The sequence below is a fragment of the Solanum stenotomum genome, chromosome 8 (genome assembly GCF_019186545.1).
Source record: "Solanum stenotomum isolate F172 chromosome 8, ASM1918654v1, whole genome shotgun sequence".
Lineage (NCBI taxonomy): Eukaryota > Viridiplantae > Streptophyta > Magnoliopsida > Solanales > Solanaceae > Solanum > Solanum stenotomum.
Window position 1 is genome coordinate 14,332,119 of NC_064289.1, and position 19,317 is coordinate 14,351,435.

Here is a 19,317-nt window from a genome sequence, read left to right on the forward strand (position 1 = left end):
ACGAGTTGCTCCAAATCTTTCTTTGAATCACTAGGAAACAAAGATTGTTCTTGTTCATAAACTAAGTGTTTGTAGTGTGTCGTTTGAATATTGGAAAAAAAAAGTAACGTTTTGATTTTCTCCGTTTTCTCTCTTTTTCTTCACGTTTTATTATTGTCCCTCGTCTGAAAAGAAGAGATCTCCTTTTAAAAGGAGAGTTTGAACAGTTACAACTTCTTAACCGTTCCTTCTTCTTTTCAAAAACAACCTTATCAATTATTTAATTCTTTTCCAAAAATTAAATAAAACAGATCAGATCGAATTGGTCCACATGGATTGGCAACCGTACCCATGATCCACCAAAGACTTAGATAACATCTCTTAATTGAATATTTACTTCTTATATGACATAATGGAGATATTTGTAGTCTTTAAGAACAATTATTTTTATAATAAAAATAAAATAAAATTAAAAAAATTATGTTAACTTCTAAAATACAAGTATTTTGATATAAATATTTCTAGTAAATAGACAACTATTTCGAGACGGGGGCATAAGTTTTCACTTTCGTGTGCCGATAATATTGCTAGGTTACATCATGCATGCAAATCTTTTATTTAATTAAAAAATAATATGAGTTCGTGAAGTTTTTGATAACGCCTCTTTAATTTTAATTTTGCGTTCATTAATTGGCAATTAAAAATAAGAATGAAAAGTCGCTAACTATTTGTGCGTATGGATCAAAAGCTGGCTGCTACAATTAAGCCATGTGCAACATGATGCTTATTTTTTAATTTTCTAAAGATAGCCTAATGGCTGCGTGACTTTCTTCTTAATTACACCACAACTCCAATGGGCAAGTCATAAAGTTATAATCTTGATTTGGGTTTAATTAATTTGTTTGATACAATTGGAAGTGTCTTTGAATTTGTTTTTAGAGAATAAGTAATTACTTTTTTTTCAAAAAAAATAAATAATTTTTAATCTGAGGATTGCTCTTGAGTGGGGATCATGGTGAGTCTTGAGTTAAAGGCAGATCAGGATCTGAATTTGATAAGGGTGGAGGTTGAATCTATAGAGATCAAGGTTGGTGTCACTATGACTGAGGATCGGGATCAAAGTCAAGAGTATGGGTGGATCGAGGACAGGATTCTGATCGAGATTCGGGTCAGGGTAGAGGTTGGGTCCTAATAAAAGTTGGGATTCGGGGTTGGGGTCAGATAGGTAGTCGAATTTTGATCTCGAGTTAGGATAAGGGTCTGGATATAGGGTTTGATGTGAGGTTGGGACTTGGGAGTCAAGGTCATGATCATAGTCGACTTAGGGTGAGTTCTTGTCTTGGGTTGAGGTTGGGGTTGGGATCGAGATCATGATAAGGATTGGGCTTCAGTCCTCGGGTCGGGGTCTAGGTCTGGGTGGATTAGGCGGTGGTAAGGTTAAAAGAGAATTTTTGAAAATGCTTTTTTTTTACTTTATTAAAGGAACCCATTTTCTTTAAATTAGAGAAAAATAAGTCTATTCGAAAATTATTTTTTAAAATATTTAAGTTAATCAAACATGAGAAAATTGAATTATTATTTTTTGATTAATGTTATCCATTCATATCAAACATATTCTTAAAGTAGAATTTTTATTGTTAAAACTGATTTCAATTAACTCAGTTTAGCTAGCTATTTAAAGTTTTTTAATTTTAAGAGATAATTGTGAGTCAAAACCATTTAACCTAAATCCTAATCAATATCTTACCAAATTCATATAAGTGAATTGCAGTTCAATCTATTTAAGTTAAATTAGCTCAAATTCAATTCAATCCGTTCATTTTGTAAACACCATTCGTTTTCCATAATAATAATAATAATAATAATAATAAAATGTCCCTTTAACAAAAAAAAAATCAATAAATAAACAAATAAATAAATAATTGATCTAATACCGTAGAACAAATTGGTCCATACTTTTACTTTTACAGTCAAAGTCAAACTTTCTTATTCCATGCAACGTGGAATCTCTTTACTTCAAATTTGTGGCTGAATAGATCATCTAAATCTAAGTCAAACTCGACACCATGGTTTATCAAACTAAACTGTGATTGGGTATTCCCCTCCGATCAATTTTAGTTATTTTATTTACTTAAAAGTAATTGATTAAAAAAATACTTTATTCGTTTTAAATTATTTATCTTTTATATTAATTTTTTTTCTTATTTATTTTAACAAATCAAAAGACTTTTTATTATTCATACTATTATTAATACTTAATAAAATAATAATAGTGAAATAAAGAATTGCAAAATATTATTAATAAAATTAGCTTAATAAACACATTCTAAAAAAATTAAAAATTGTGTCAAGTCATGAATATGAGCTCAGTTAAATAACTTTATTTATTTGGTAAATTAGTTTAATAAACACAATTAATAAAAAAAAACATTAAAAATTGTATCAAGTCATGAATATGAGCCAAATTAAATAATTTTATTTATTTGAGGTATAAAAATGATAAATTATTATTATTGTTCATATAATTAGATCAAAATTATAAAAAAAAACTACACTGAAATAGCAGCCAAAATTATACCAAGTCCATCAGAAATTAAACTACATTAAAACAATAGTAAAGCTAGACAAATTCAAAAAATTAAATAACATAAATGAATAATTAAATTAATAAAAGTAATAAAACTCTCACATAATTTTAATATAAATAACACTATGAAAATAGAGAATAACAAAATCTCACATAACTTAAATATGTACTATTTGACAATTTCACCGTAATTCACCAATCTTTTCTTTTCTTTCAGCGTTTCACTAAAAATTCAACTCCGCAGGGCCCGCTGTGGCCCCCACTAACTCCACCAACTTTTTCCTATCTAGTTTCAGCATAATCTTTCCAAACTAAATTCATTTGTTCATGAATTTTTTTTACTTTTTTTTAAAAAAAATTGACACATCTTAACTTTTTTTTTTGACACATCTTTAAATTATAAACATATCAGATACATTAAATTGGTTATCAATTTAAGATTTTAAACACATACAAAAATAAATGAAGTCTTTTTTTTTCAAAATTCACTTCTAAATCGTATTTTTCAATTGGAGTTGAAGTCTAAAGGAGAGTACTTTCGAGTTGTCCTTTGCCCAATCATGTAAAAAAGTTGTAATCAAAACATTGCTAAAAAATCAATGTTATTCTCTTAAAACAGTAAATAAAAACAGAGGAAAAACTTCTTTCGATTTTTTATTTATTTTATTTACGAAAATTCAACATTTGATTATAAGAATTTCAATACAACTTTAAGTTGTATTTGGTATTTGATAAATACTCAAAACCTTATTTACTTTTTTTTTTTTCACCTTCACTATATTTATTTTTTCCGTATTTTAATTATATTTAAATTATATATATATGGAGAGAGAGAAAATACATTCTGGCAATCTTATATTATTTATAAAAATTATAACAAAACACAACCCTCATCATCAACTCAAACTTAATAAATTTTAACAAGTAAAATAAATAAATTTAATTAAATATAATCTATCATATTATTTAAATTATCTATTTTGAAATAATACTCATAAAGTAAATTTATTGTATATTTCACATAAATTATTCAAGTTGAGTATACTAATAAATTCTTTAAAATGTATAATACAGTCAAACACAATTTCATATTCAATTTTATTTTTAAAATAAAGTGAATTCTCCATTTTTATTTTCACGGCCAAACGCGTCATTTTTCAAACTTCAATTTCCTTTTCATTTCTTGGTTGACCGACGATACCCACCAACTCCACCACCTCATTCCGCCGTGCTCAGCTCTCTTACTAGGGTTTACTCTACGTCTTCTTAACTCATATAAGACGCAAGTTTTTGTACCTATAACTGAAGACCAATTTTGCAGTTCAACTGTTCGACGATTTGCCCCAATTAATCACAACGTAAATTTCTTCTACTCTAACCTTTTTTCAATTTCAGTGAATTATCTATCTCTCTGATAAATTGGAAGTTGGGAAAAAGATAAAAGTTGAAATTTTTTAAGGTTGTTTTGTTCTCTGTTTGCTCGTTTGGACTCAAGTATTTGTAAAGTAAAAATATTGTATATTGTTTCGTTTTTGGAAGAGTTTGGTGATATATGATATTTGGGAATTAAATATATTGTAGAACGAATAAAGTTGTGTTTACTGAAGCAGATGTTTGTTTGGAGTTGAAGCTGGTTGGTTGATCTATGGGTATTACTGTTTGTGGTGATAGTTGTTCAATTTCAAGGGTAAAGTTTGTTGTTATCATAATGCTGCTTCAGACCCTTTTCAGATTTGTTTAAGTTTGGAGAGCTTATTGTGCTATATTTTAAATTCAAAGTGTATATCTGCATAGGCAGAAGGAGGTCTATTGCAGTGATATAAGGTTTCAGTTGCAGTGTTGAGAAGGGTGTTAAAGATAATATATTTTGGTGTTTAGTCATTGTATTGAAGTGTTTGAGATGGATAATTCAAATCGGTCGTACAGTAGGAATTCTGATCATTTGGGTGTGAATAAATTTGGGAAGAATATCAACAAGAGTCCTATACACCAACCCAATTTTAACAATGCAAATAGTGCTAGGCAACAACCTCAACCTCAGGTTTACAATATTAACAAGAATGATTTTCGGAGCATTGTTCAGCAACTGACAGGTTCACCATCTCAAGAGCCTCCAGCTAGACCTCCCCAGAATCCTTCTAAGCCTCCGAGTATGAGATTACAAAAGATTCGGCCACCACCTTTGACTCCTATAAATCGTCCCCAAATTCCAATCCACCCTCCAGCACAGATCCCTGCCCCAGCTCGACCTGCAGGTGGTGTTCCTTACCAGAACAATATTGTAAGACCGCCTCCCCACTATGGTCAGCCCTCACCGTCTATGTTACCACCAACTCCTGGAGATGTTTGGACAAATACAACTGAGTCTCCAATTTCAGTTTATATGCGTTATCTTCAAAATTCAATAATAGATTCAGGGCCTAAACTAACACAATTTCAAGGTCCTGGTCATATTCAAGCACATCCAGCATCATCTGGTTTGCTTCCTAATCCTTCAATGCCACCTTTTCCATCTCCTAGAATGAATGGCCCGCCTCCTCTCCCATTTGCTCGGATGAGTGGTCCTCCTCCGCATCTTCTATCTCCTAGAATGAATGGGCCACCTCTTCTACCATCTCCTAGAATGAATGGTCCTCCTCCACCTCTTCCTTCTCCGGGAATAAATGGGCCTCCTCCTTTGCCTTCACCTACTTCTCAGTATCTTTTTCCGTCACCCACTGGCTTCTTGAACTTGTTATCTCCCCGTTCCCCTTATCCATTGCTTTCTCCAGGTATGCAGCATCCTCCACCGCTGACACCAAATTTCTTCTTCTCTCCTATGGCACAGCCTGGAGGTTTTGGCGCTGGACCACAATTTCCTCCTTCTCCTGGTTATGGATTTCCGTTGTCACCTTCTGGGTTCTTCCCCATGTCAAGTCCAAGATGGAGGGGTCAATAGCACCACCACGACGAGAGCTGCTGATCTTGATGGATTCTTTGCTTCGAGTTTTGTCAAGGTGGTAGATCTCTTTCAAATTAAAGCTTTTTCGTTGTGGATATGCAGTGTATACAATGTAAAAGATCCTTCTGAACGTGTTTATACTTTTTTTCTTTGTTTTTCTTAACATTTATTTCAAATATTTGACTCTTTCTATGTAGAGTTTGTAGCAGATGTATCTCTTTATTTGCGTAGCCCTTATTTAGTACATTTAGCAACTCTCAACTGAATAGTTGAAAAGGTCAGGCTTGTTAGATGATAGTTAATTGAATTTTATATGTAGCTGGAAAGGTTCTTGTATTCCTTGTAATGTCAACTTTGGGATCAAATATTTTGGTTCTTTTTCCTATCATGTAGATCAATTTTCGGTTTGTTGCCTTTGGGATCAATTGTTTATTTAAAGAAAATTATCTGCTTATTGTTTCATTTGTGAATGATATCATTATCCTTTCTGCCGTACAGAACTATGTTTATATCCCTCTTCCTAATTTTTCCTCTCACATGGTCTTCTCTAAAAAAGTCCCGGGGGTTTGACTGGCTGACTGTTTTAGTTGAAATAATATCTATGCTAAACTCCATATGAAAAATACAATATTTGTTTGTTATTTTGTAGTCTTGTATTCCTGCATTAGGTATGTTGCTATTTTATTCCCAGTGTAATATGGAGTAACAACACACTTGGTAGTTGTTACTAAATAGCAAATAGCAATACATGTAAAAGAACACGCAAATGATAAAAGTGTCGTTCATTTATTTAATTAATTAGTTATAGTTAACCACTTCTTACTCATTATCTGTCATTTGTTTCCAATAGTGTTTGTAGCATTATATTTGAAGTTATAAAAAGGGTGATTTAAGTACCTTTTTATATTTAGAAGATGAATGCCGTATTTTCTTTTTCGTACTTATAAAGAAAAGAGTTTGGTTTTCATTTATCCCTTTGTCTCATATTTTAATGTCAAAAAATATGTAATTTAACATGTCAAGAATGTTAATTTTTGATTTTCTGATTGTGTGAGTTGCTCATTTTCTGGAAGAATGCTCTCTCATTTGGTTGATTGGCAGGTGAAACAGGTAGAACTATTAGGTTAATACCATATTAATATTAGGGGAAAAGAGAGGAGGGTTTGGAGGTGAAAGGGTCAACAGATCTGAGTAATTGTAAGTGCAGTTCCTAATTTCATTGAGTATACAATAATCTATCTATTCAATCAAATTATATGAACCTCTTTGGTAATAGCAGAACACTGGATGTTCTTGTCCTGAGTGACTCTGGGATGATGATTTTAGATGTGCCCTCCTTATAAAACGGAATGATATCCCTTAGTACCACTATCTGTCTATAAGTCGAATGTAGGTGCTACATGTATATGTTGCTGAAGCATTCTATTGCAGTATCACCATTTTAGACCAGCGGAAGAAGAAAACCTAAGAAACTCATTTTTAATTCTGAAAACAAACGAACAATAGTGGATGATGTTTGAGGCAGATAGAGGTTAGAAACAATGTTAAAACCTGGAGCATTCCACATTTGCATAAGTTGGTGAAGTACGGCCCAGGACAGTTATGCAAGGTGATCTCTCAAATGCAGATTACCATTTTGTTTGGAAAAGTGAAAGCATATGAATGGTTAACATCCCAAAGCTGTTAAACTGTTTACAGCTCCCGAAAGCTGTTTCAGAGTCCTATAAATTTATTCTGCTCATATTGTTGGGATCTTTTGGAGATCATCTTTTATCACTACAATAGACTCTTACTACCTTCGATCTAAACATCTAATACATTTTGTTTTCATATGCACTGCACAGATACATGTATTATCATATGTCCACTCTCCACAGTAGTTTAAGTGTGTTTCTTTCATCTCTTTAGCATACTTGTGATACTAGTGGCAGTAATTTGCTCGTGTGATTTGATACTTAACAATCTTGTTGCTGTTAACGGTGCTACCCACAACTAACCACTTGAAAAGTTTTCCGCATTGTTTTGGGTCTTGGTTTGCGGCTATCATGTGATGCCTCATATCTGTTGATGATTATCTTGTCATGTTCTCATCTTTCAGTTGAATATTAAATTGCTTTTAGTGGCTGATCTGGCTGCTTCATCCAGTTAAGCTATAGCCTATAGCCTTCTGGAAGAAAAATCCCAGTTTGATAGTATTGAATGAGCTTTTCGCTTTCTGTTGGTGGAATTTACTGTACCATCTAGCCAATAGAATGTGTTCCCATTGCATATAAAGTCAGGAGACTGGTTTGTTTCCTCCTACTTGCCTTAAAATAAGTTGTTTTTAGGCCTATAATTTCTATGATTCATGCACCAAGTGTTACAAGGCAAATGCAGTATGATGACTTTAATTCATCAACTTGTTGCTAACTGCCAAACTTGTTTGCTGTGTGCTTTCCTCATTGCAAAGATATGTTTGCGTCTGTGTCTGCATATAGAACAGTGAGCTTAAAGATTTTTTATTTGTCTGCTGGAAGTTGACGGGTGATATGATGCTTCATTCGTCAATGAAAAAATGCACATCAAAAACTTTTTAGTACTAAGTTACAACAGTTGAGGCCAACAAAACAAATTAAGATTTGCAACATCAGTCTGATATCACGGTTCCGAATTATGAAATCTCTTCAATATGTTGTAGAAATTTTAAAAATTATAACTACCTATTTATGGTTGGAATTGAGCAAGTAACGTTCCATTGAACTTATATTACACAATGCTAATATACTGAATGCAATCTCACAAGTAGGGTTTGGAGAGACAGAGTAAAGTGATATAAGCTTTTAATTATTTGGATTGGTTTGGTTGGAAAAAATTAAAAAACTATTTACTTGAATATGATGTCAATTGGTTACCGATTGGTAGTTTCTCAGGCATCAACTACCCCCACTAACAAAAAAGAGCCCACACCATTTTGGACTGACCATCATTGATGGAGAAGCCAAGAAATAATCTGAGTCATTTCTTGATTGGTATACCACATGAATAAATCTTGAAATACTGGGCCAAAAGTATCTTACAGTAAGGATTTAATTAGCTGTACAATACTATTTAGGGACACTCTCATGTGGAATAGTACCACTGCATTCAAATTTAGAATAAATAAGAAGGGACCTTTCTTTCCAGTTAAGCAGAATAGGTAATAAAAGTCCATCAAAGATGGTAAGTGATAAGTATTTCTTTATCGTTAATCAGATGTTTTGAGTTTGAATCTTAGGTACGAAAAATCGAATGAAAATAAAAAAAAAAAGAGATAAGAGAGAATCATTCCTGAAAACTACTTGGACCGTAGACTAAAGACAAAAGAACATGCGTGTCCACGAATAGGAATGTATGTGCTTCTTTGCAGGATGAAAAGTTTACTATTCATAATACAGAACACTAATAAATGATGTTAAATTCAACAAAAGGTCCTAAAAGTAGCAATGAAAGCAAAAAGAGCAACAAAAATATTAGAGCCAATTAAAAATAAGAAAAAAAAGTCATATATAACTTATTTATTATTGTAAAAACATGTTCCCGTTGTTATAGGAAAAGTCAACGGGGAAAAATTTTGAGCCGGAAAACTTTTTCGTAGTATCTTGAGATTTTCCAACCTAGTCCAGATTTGGACGAAATAGGAGTCATTAAAGTCTAGGGAAATCTGGTAGCAATTGGGTGATCTAATTATGAATTTGATCACATGAGTAGATAGATAAGTCGTTAAGAAACCCGTACGACTTTACAGAATTAAATTCAGGCCAGTAGAACTCTCGAAATTGATCTTAGCGTGAACGGGTAGTTTCTGAGTGTCGTTGGTTGAAGGTGCATTGTGAAATGGGGTCTTGGAATTATTAATTTTGCTCACTGGTTCCGTGCAAGCCTCTGAGGTTGGATTTCTGCCGCCAGGGTGTGGCCGCTGTAGCGGGGTGGGTACCGCCGTGGCGGGGCAGACGCGACTTAAAGTCGAAAATAAACCCCAAAAACGTTTTATTCTGCAATTTTCGAACTTGAGAGCTCAGGAACGAACCCAGTGCTTTTCTTGACAGTTTTCCACTATTCTTGAGGCTAAAGGTAAGATTTTCACTCCCCGAATCTGCTTTTCGATTCGTAGAACATAATCTAATGGGTAATTATCGATGGGGAAGGGTTTTGATCTGGGAATTACAGTGGGAAAAACCCTAATTTGGATATTGGGATCATGAGTTTGATTTAGGTTTGATAGGATTGTTAGTAATTCGGGTAATTAGTGGTTATTTATTGATTTCTGTGTTATATTGATTGTTTGTAGACCAAGAACAAGCGGAACGAATCCGGAAAGGGAAGAATCCAGTTTCTTAGGGGATTTAAGCTTTGTTTGAGGTAGGCGTTGGTTGTGATTCTATGATTCTGTAATGTATGTTTGTTTTTGCTTCATTATGATATATGTATGTATGTGAATGTTGCATTATTGATCACATTAATTGTAAATGAGGATATATGAATGATGAATGCCATGACTTGATTGTATGATTATGAGAATGTACTTTGTGATTGTGATTGTGGCTTGTTGAATGGATCGGGTGTTACGTTCCAACACACTAACTTGGATCGGTTTCCACGTTCCGGCATAATTATGGGATCGGTCGCCACGTTCCGACATAATCATTGGATCGGGTACCACGTTCTGGCATAATCATGGGATCGGGTAGCACGTTTCGATATGCTAATAGTTTGGGTTCCATGAGAGGACCATTGACTTGACATAACTGTATAATTAAGACTTGTCAAATGCTCAATTGTTCTTGAATATTGTTGATATTGTATATATTCGGTATATGCATGTTGTTATATTGTTGTAATGACTTATGTATGTTGCACTTAGTGGAATAGCCGTGTGATCCTACCAGTACATTATAGTTGTGTATTGATATTGCACTTGCTCTTTCTTTGTTGAGTACAGGGCATCTTCATGTGGCTATTAACAGCCCTCGCTTAGAAGATCAGTGATCGTTCGAATTCAAGAGTGAGCCAGTTCTTCCGAGCTTCCATGAGTTCTCTTTCTGTCTATGTCCACCTTTCGGACTTAGACTTTCTAGTTAGTTATTAGTACATTAGTTTGGGGTTGTAACCCTTCTCATTTAGATTTATGGATCTTGTTAGAGTTTTGGTACATTAACTTTTAGGTTCTAGGATTTACTTCCGCATTTGTTTAGTTGCTAGACTATTGTTTTGGAGTTTATGGGAACTCCCTATTTCTTTCCTTAGCATTTAACTTGCTTCCGTAACTTAAATGTCTTAGTATTTTGATTTAGCTGGTTAGCTAATTAGCATAAATAGTTCTCCCACCGGAGGGTTAGTGTGGGTGCCAATCACGATGGTCTGAGTCGTGACAATTATTCAGCTACCAAACAACCTGTAAGCAGGGGCGTAGCTAGAGCTACCCCAAAGTGTCCAACTGAACACCCTTTGCCGAAAATTACGTTGTATATATATGTCAAATTCTACATTTAAAGGATATATAATTAAGTTGGACATCCTTGACAAAAGTTATGTCTTTGGCGTAGTGGTAATAGATGTTTATTTGATTGAAGGAGTTTTGGGTTCGAACCCCAAATAGCATAATATTTTATTTTATTTTTTGATAACCACAAATAATTATTTTTGAATACCTTTAATTAAATTTTTGACTTTGCCACTGTCCGTAAGTGTTATTGTAAAGTGGTACATTCTCATTGATATCCAGCATTCTTGTCAACTTGGCCGACTACAATATTTCACCAATGGTATGTGAATGTAAACGCATACCAATTATGGAATTGGATAGGATTAGGTGAGGGACCATTTTAATAATTTTAAACCTCATCGACCCACCAATAAATTAAAAGTAAAACTCTCTCACGTTTTAGCTGATGTTGACAAGTGGTATTCAATTAATCCACCAATAAATTTAAAATATTACTATATATCTATCGTTGAAAAATAAAAGAAGATACCTACTTCTATCTATTACTTTCCGTCTTTCCAACAGTACGAATAGGGGGTTAATACCATATGATCACTCAACTATTCAATCTTTTCTTAGAAAGTCATTCACATGGTGCTTTTTTAGTGAAAATTAAAAGTTGAGTGACTTTCTAAGGCAAAAGTGAATAGTTGAGTGATCATCTGAGGTATTAACCCTACGAATAGGCAATGCCATGTGAATTCCCAATTCCTATAACTAAATCCTAACTAACACGGATCGTAAAGTATTTTCTAATAAAAGTGATTTTGTTAAAAAAAAAAAAAACTCAAATTGAAAACTTTAACAAAGAATGATTGAATGAAGAAATATTCATCACTTTATCACAATTCTTGTTGATCACTTCCTATTCGTATTATAATTTTTCCAACATATATGCTTTTAGCATAATTTTTAAAATTATTGTTCTTACTATCTCAATTTATGTAAAATTATTTAATTAAATATAAAATTCAAGAATAAATAATATTTTTAAACTTATGATAAAAATAAATTAAAAATATTTGTGCGATTATAAATCATTTCACGATAAAAAAATGATTTTGCAGTAAAACCTTTTTTCATTTAGGGTAAACCCAATTATCTATTCTCCTCCCTTCTACAGTCTCATTATTTTCTATCGACAAAGTTCTTGTTCTTGAAAAAGCGTGAGACAAGTCCATTTATTTGAAAATTTAAGATATTAATAGTATATTAAAATATTTTTTAATTTGTAGTTTTAAATGTGCATATAAAATGTTGAAATTAAGGACTTGTCAAATTAGTAAAGAGGCAATTTATGTTTATAAATAAAAAAGTAAGTAAGACCGACAATTTTAAAATAATATAGATATGTTTTTGAAAGCAAACTTTGATTTTTGTCTATACACTCTTGGAGACGATACGCAATGTTGAGAGATGTCGAATTCTCTTGCAAATGACGCTGTTTTCACATATTCTTCTTGCAATAAAAAGGAAGTGACTAATTATTCCATGTGTATCATATTATTTTACCTCCATTTGTCTTATATATTCAAAGATTTAGAGTCTGCTTGACATTGCTGCAAAAAATGACTTATTTTTAGAAATATTTTTTTAAAATGATTTTTTAGAAAAGTGGTTTTGAAAAATAATAATTGGTGTTTGGTTAATTATTTAAAAAGTGCTTTTGATAAGTAGATTGTGTTTGACTAATCATTTTTTAAAAGTGTTTTTGTGAGTCAAATTACGAAAAAGACAAGTATCAATGCATTTTTAATATTATGATTATTTTATAGAGAGAAAAATATTTTAAATATTTATTATAAAGTATTGAATTAGTATTTTACTTTTATTAAATTAATATTACATATTTAAATTTTAAATCAATATTATATATAGATAAATAAAAAATAAATTAAATAGTAATATGATATTAACATAATAATTTAAATATACTTAAAAATATGAAGCAAAATGATTTAAAAACCATTCCACAAATTGAAATCACTACCTACTAAAATTCACCACAATAAATAAATAAATAAGAAATATATTGCTAAATATGTATATATGGCAAGGAGAGTTTGATCTTGAAAAAAATAATTTTCTGCTTTTGTTTCTGCTTTTTTAAAGAAACAGAAATTTTTAGACCTTAATTTCTCTAAAAAAAAAACACTTCTTCGTCAAAATAAGTGTTTTTGGCCTCCCAACAATAATGTTGAACATGCTCTTAATTAGAACTATATTTTATTAAACAAATCTTATTAAAGTTGGAGGGCATAATTGTCCATTGAGTAATATCCTCAGATAGTCATCCATATTTGAGATATTACCTAGTAACATCACTTATGTTTGTTTTTGGACTACAATATCACTCAACTTTGCATATTTTCCTCAAAATATATTTGACACAGAAGAAACATTATTCTCTCTCCTATTGAGATGCCATCACACATTATTTATTTATTTTATTAAAAAAATTAACTTTTTAAAATAACTCATATTATATTCAGTAAAAAGAAAATAAATAAAAATAATTCTTGATTATTTATCATTTTTAGTTTTTTACTTTAGCATATTAAGAGATATACATTTTTTATTCTATTATTAGATTTAACATTAATTATTTTTCTAAAATTATTTCTCAATTCATTCATTCATTAATTAATTTCTTAAAGAATATGCAGAGTGCACACTTTTAATGGAATGTCATATAATGATATTCTTTTTTTAATTACTATTTTATAAAAAAAAAAAAAGGGGGGGAAATTTAGTTGCTATTCCTTCCGTCCATTTTTACATCTTTACTTGTTCAGTATTAATTTGACATATCTCTTAAAGAATAATAAAGATAATTTTACTATATCAATCTTTGAAAATAATAAATTTTATATTTTAAAAAATGCATTGACAAATGACTATAACTACTAATAACAGTGAATTAGGAACTAAGTAATAAATTATCACTCAATTTTTTAAAATAAACAAGTAACAAATGAATAATTATTTATAATGTAATGAATAAATAAAAATGGACAGAGGGAATAGTTGCTAGAAAAAAAATCCGTAAAAAGAGTTAGTTGATATAATACTTTTGATTTTTTTATGAGTACGTGAAAATTGTTCTCTAACATCACTTTTCTTTTTCTTTTTTCTTTCATTCACTTTTGCTTGTTTTTAATGTTCACCTTGCGCATTCTATAAGAACTTAAAAGAAGGAATGATTTAGAATAAATAATTAGTGTTAATCATAATAACATAAAATAAATATGAGTTTGTTTTAAAATGTTCACTTTGTTTTATGTAATTAATTTTTTACCGAGCATATCATATGGGTTGATTTGAAAAGTTATTTTTTTAAATTATTAGTAAAAAAAGGAATAATATCACATTCATTAGGAGAGAGAAATATGTTTTTTTATGTGAAGTATATTTTGAGGAAAATATTTAAAATTGGATGATATTATAGTTCTAAAACAAACAAAAGTGATATTATTATATAATTTTTCAAACATGAGTGACTATCTAAGAAAATTACTTTCAAGTTAAGAGTAATATTTATGTATTATGCCTAAAATGAAGCAAGCGAGTAGTTGATTTAGATTATTAATATGGAAAGTTAATTGAAGCAAAACTTTCTATTTCCACTTGAAAATGACCCATAATAGAATGAAAAAAGAAAAGAAAAAGAAAAATGAACACACAAAAGAAGGAAAAAAATGTCTCAACAAAACAAAAGTACGTATTTGTCTATTGCACACTTAGAAGTATTAATTACATAATTAATTTGATAAGTTGTTTTGTTACCACATTAATCACTCGATAAATATTTGTAATGATCCAAAACTGTCGTTACGTAGGAGAAGCAAAATCCGGAAAAAAATTGAGCCTTGTCCCGCCATAGCGGGCAAGATGCCGCTAGGGCGGGATGTAACGACCCTACCGAAGTCATATAAGCCAATAAGTTACGAGATTTTTATGCATATATATATTGTCCTCAAATTAAAAAAAATATATATGTATATATCTAACTTCCGAGTACTCGAACTAGGTGGTTCATGCTTCACACCATCATTCAAAATTAGTGGTAAATTTAATATATTACAAGACTTGGGCTTACACACCCCAAAAGAACCAAACACATAGTCATACTTATTTTACAACCTATGGTGACATGATCAAATTCGTCCTCGAAACTTCATGTAATTATACAACACATAGATCATGTACAAGTCCCAAGGTTTATGCAAAATATAGATGTCTATATGCAATTGTGATCTTCCATCCCCAATGGCCAGCTTCATGCCTCCTCTCGATCATTCCCTACGATAGAAACAACTATCGCTAAGCATATAGCTTAGTGGTGCAAAACTATAGTTTCGGAGCCATCCGATTCATAAAACAAACTTTCTCAAGTCATGAGCAACATAATTGAACATAATTAATAAATCAAGTAAACAATATATAAAGAGTATCAAGTTCGATATTTAAAGACCCAATTGTCAAGAACGTTCATAGCATCATTTTCCAAGAGATTCAACAACAAGGCTCGCCCAATATGTACATCATGTCCTCACACCAAGCACAAGCAAGTATCAAGAAGGGTCGACGCCCTATATCAAGAAGGGTCAAAGCCCAATAATCAAGAGAACCAAGAACCATATTAAAAATGGTTTTCTAATTCGTACTTAAAATGGACAACATCCATACTTAAGACGAACTAAAAATCCAAAGTCAAGATGGAAAATGGTCCAAATCAAGAGGCATGCCAAGAGTGACAAAGTCACAGCCAAAAGAAGGACGAGGTCCCAACAAGAGTGCCAAGTGATCAAACAATCCGTACAAGTGGGCGAGTTACACAAGCATCTTTAACTTCTCAAAAGATACCAACGCAACAATGCAAAGTGACAAGAGGTAACCAAGGTACCAAGATCCAATTTCAAATATACTAGAGGTTAAAAGAGTGCAAGTACAAGTTTATACACAAACCTCAGTGCTTTAGCAAAGAAACAGTCCAACCAATGTATCAAGGTCCTCAACTTGTTCACGAGTATATACAACCTTTAAAATACAATTAAACAACTTCTTTAATCCCTAGCAAATCAATAATATTGATGTAAAATGGGATTATCATCACAAGTAAAATTAGCCTGCACAAACACAACAATGGTCCAAAACAGTGATTCTGGCCAGCCTAGTACCTCATGTCGCAAATTAGATTTGAAACGAAAAACAACAAAACTAGACTTTATAACCTTCATGAAATATGTAGATACATATCTTAGGGTTGCAAACAAACAAGAATCACCGCAAAATGTATTTTGTACAACAAGATATAGTCAAAACACTAATAGTTGTTCATACAGAATTTCAAATTCCAGAATCTGGACAAAATTTGTCCTATGTTGCGTCCCATATTTCGAATCCATAACAGCTGAATTAGAGTTTGACATAAACATAAGAGTTGTAGGTCTACGAATTATCTTTCCAAAGCATATTTACGCACTGTAAAATAAGGTCTAGAACGAGAGATATGTATAAAATACCAACCACTACCCAGCTTAGAAACAGATTTCGTCACTTACCAAAAAGAAGTGTGTGTTCTTGAATTCCAGCCAAAAAGGGCCAAGTTTCTCTTGTGACTTTGAAGAACACTCTGTTTAGATATGTTTCTAAGGTTCTAAGGCTTGAGAAAAACGAAATTACTAAAGGAGGGGTGAAAATATATAGTCAACAAGTGATGTTTATCCCTTGGGCAGTTGTCCTTCAAAGGTGCTGCCCAAAAATATGTGTGCTGCCCAAAATGTATACATATATATCTATATGTATATCCCTTACCTTCCTTTTAAAGTTATACATAATTCTAATTAGGATATTACCTAAACACCCCATCACAAATCCTTAAATTACGATAAGAATTTATGCTAAGCAAGTTGGCAATTATCACAACACTTCAAGTTCCCAAAATGAGACTAAAACATATTCTAGTAATTAAGCAACGGTAAATCGACATGAGACTCTTGGTTAGTATTTAGGGGTGTTACACGGGATAGGCAAGGCTGAGCATAAATTACGAGAAGTCTTATTTTCTCCATCTTTCTAAAATACCTAAATAAGCACTCTAGAAACCTCAGAAAAGTTGTTGTAAGCTTGGGAAGGAAGGAGAAAGAGAATTCTAGCGTGAGGGTGGCGATATCTTCCGGATTCTTGGCCGAATTCACCATCACAAAGCCCGAAAAACCGGTATCGAAGTCAAAAACTCCGTACAACTGCTTGGCGCCCAGGTAGGTTAGGTTTTATGAATTGAGTAGTTTAAATCTGTACTCACCGTGTAATATATGTAAATCAATGGTAGGATTTATGCGTAGACCTTCATGCACCGAATGATTCATGATTTAAAACTCTAGAAAGAAGCCTTAGACGATGAATTAGGGCTGAGTATGCCTGAATTAGGGTTTGTATGAGGCGTGTTGATGAATAATCCATAGGTGATGATTGTGATTCTATAATTGTGTGATGTATGATGTTTTTGTTTCATTATGATACCTATATGTACATGAATGATGCATTATTGATCACACTTGTGGTATATGAGATAAATGAATTATGATTGCCATGAAATCATGACCTAAATGTATGATCTTGAGGATATACTTGTGATTGTGATTGTGATTGTTGAATGGATTGGTTGAATGGATTGGTTGCCACGTTTCGGCATAACTTACTTGGATCGGTTGCCACGTTCCGGCATAACTAGTTGTTTGGGTTTGGGTCCCATAAGAGGGCCAATATTGTGATATAAAATGTGAAGTTATTCGTTGTTCGTAAATATTGATGATATTGTATATGTTTGATATGCGCATGCGAGTATAGTGTTGTTTTAACTTGCTTATGTTGCACTTAGTGGGCACGTGTATGATGAGGGATATTTGATTGTTCGTCGTAATGAGCGAACTTGTTGAGTATAGTGGAAGGGAAAAGTGTTCAAAAGGCGAGTAATAGATAGTAAGGGTTGTTCATGGGTTGTAATGGCGAGGAGTAGAGGTAGCGTGTGTGATGAAATATGCTTAGGTGGATTTCACCTTGGGAAAAAGAGATTGGGTTTAGAGTTAAGAGAGCTTGATGTAATGTATTATGTGACTATGGCTGGGTAATGTGACGAGGAAGTAAAGGTATGACGTGAACGGTTAGTTGAAATGTTGATGGTTGTATTGGGGGGATTTCTCTATGTGTTAGAATGGTTAGACTACAATCAAGTATCCGGTAGGTAGGTGGATTGAGAAGGATGATAGTAGGTAGAATACCAGTGCATATTGGAGGTATTTTAAGAGAGGGTAAAGGTGGAGAGTGGTTTATTTCATGATCTTACTAGTTCGTTTCTTATGTTATGCGGTGGGCGTCTGGTTGACCGATGATGCCTACCAGTACACGTGTTTTGTACTGATACTACTCTTGTTATGTCTTTTGACATAGTCTGTTGCAGGATCGGTGAGGTTTCATTAGGTGAAGACGAAGAAAATCTCCAGCAGCTTCTATTCTTCCTTCAGCATGGTGGTGTTTTATTTAGAAAATATATAATTTGACTGGTTTTAAGAGTCTCCACTTAATTTTTAAGAAAAATCAAGAAAACTGATTTTCAATAGATTAAAACAGGGAATCAATTGAAAATACTTAAGGGGGTTCGGGAGTTCAAATTAGTGTTCAAGGAAGGGTTTGAAAGCACCTAGAACACCCGCTAATGCGGTTATCTGATGATTAATTATTTGGCTAAATTTAACTTAACTTAAATTGCAAAATTTAATTATTTTACAGTTAAAACTATTTCAAAAAGGGAAAAGGGAAGTTCTTAAATATTATCTAAGTGAGCTATCTTATAAAATTATTTTTTCAAGTCTTGTTGAGAGATGACTGGTTTAGTTGATTTTTAAAAGCGAAATGGACGTCTTTCGGAGATTTGAATTGTTGGTCTTAAGATTAATGACGAATATTAGCAAGTAAATAAACATAATAAAACAAAGAGGGAAAGAGATTTGGGCCCAAGTATGGGTTTTTTCTGTTCGCCTGGACCAGTACTTAGACCCATTTTTTATTTTGGGCCTTTGGCCCATTAGAATTTCCTGCACCTGTCCTAGTCTAACATAAAATAAAAGATTCTTTGGGCCTAAGGCCCAATTTCACCTGTCCTAAACTTCTAACAGAAATAATAATAATAACTAAATGGGAGTGGGCCTTTGGCCCAATCTTCTGAGTTCTCCGATCTGCTTCAATATGATTTATTTTTTTCAACTCCGGGACCTGTACGTCAATTTTCAATGGCCGATTGACACGATG

The 19,317-nt window shown here is 32.3% G+C and overlaps 2 protein-coding genes and 1 long non-coding RNA gene across 3 annotated transcripts in view; 2 read left to right on the forward strand and 1 right to left on the reverse strand.

Moving 5' to 3' along the window:
• LOC125875055 (inactive poly [ADP-ribose] polymerase RCD1-like) overlaps nucleotides 1–19,317 on the forward strand; it is a 485,870-nt gene that overhangs the window by 392,057 nt on the left and 74,496 nt on the right. The gene's annotated exons all lie outside the window — the stretch shown is intronic.
• LOC125875076 (protein HAIKU1-like) lies at nucleotides 3,711–5,892 on the forward strand. Its single transcript, XM_049556152.1, has one exon. It carries the CDS (start codon nucleotides 4,467–4,469, stop codon nucleotides 5,502–5,504), a length of 1,038 nt encoding a protein of 345 aa, XP_049412109.1. The 5' UTR covers nucleotides 3,711–4,466; the 3' UTR covers nucleotides 5,505–5,892.
• LOC125875099 (uncharacterized) lies at nucleotides 15,038–16,688 on the reverse strand. Its single transcript, XR_007447343.1, has 3 exons — nucleotides 16,572–16,688; nucleotides 15,976–16,047; nucleotides 15,038–15,309 (listed from the first exon to the last, which is right to left on the reverse strand). It is a non-coding gene; the product is annotated as an uncharacterized LOC125875099 (long non-coding RNA).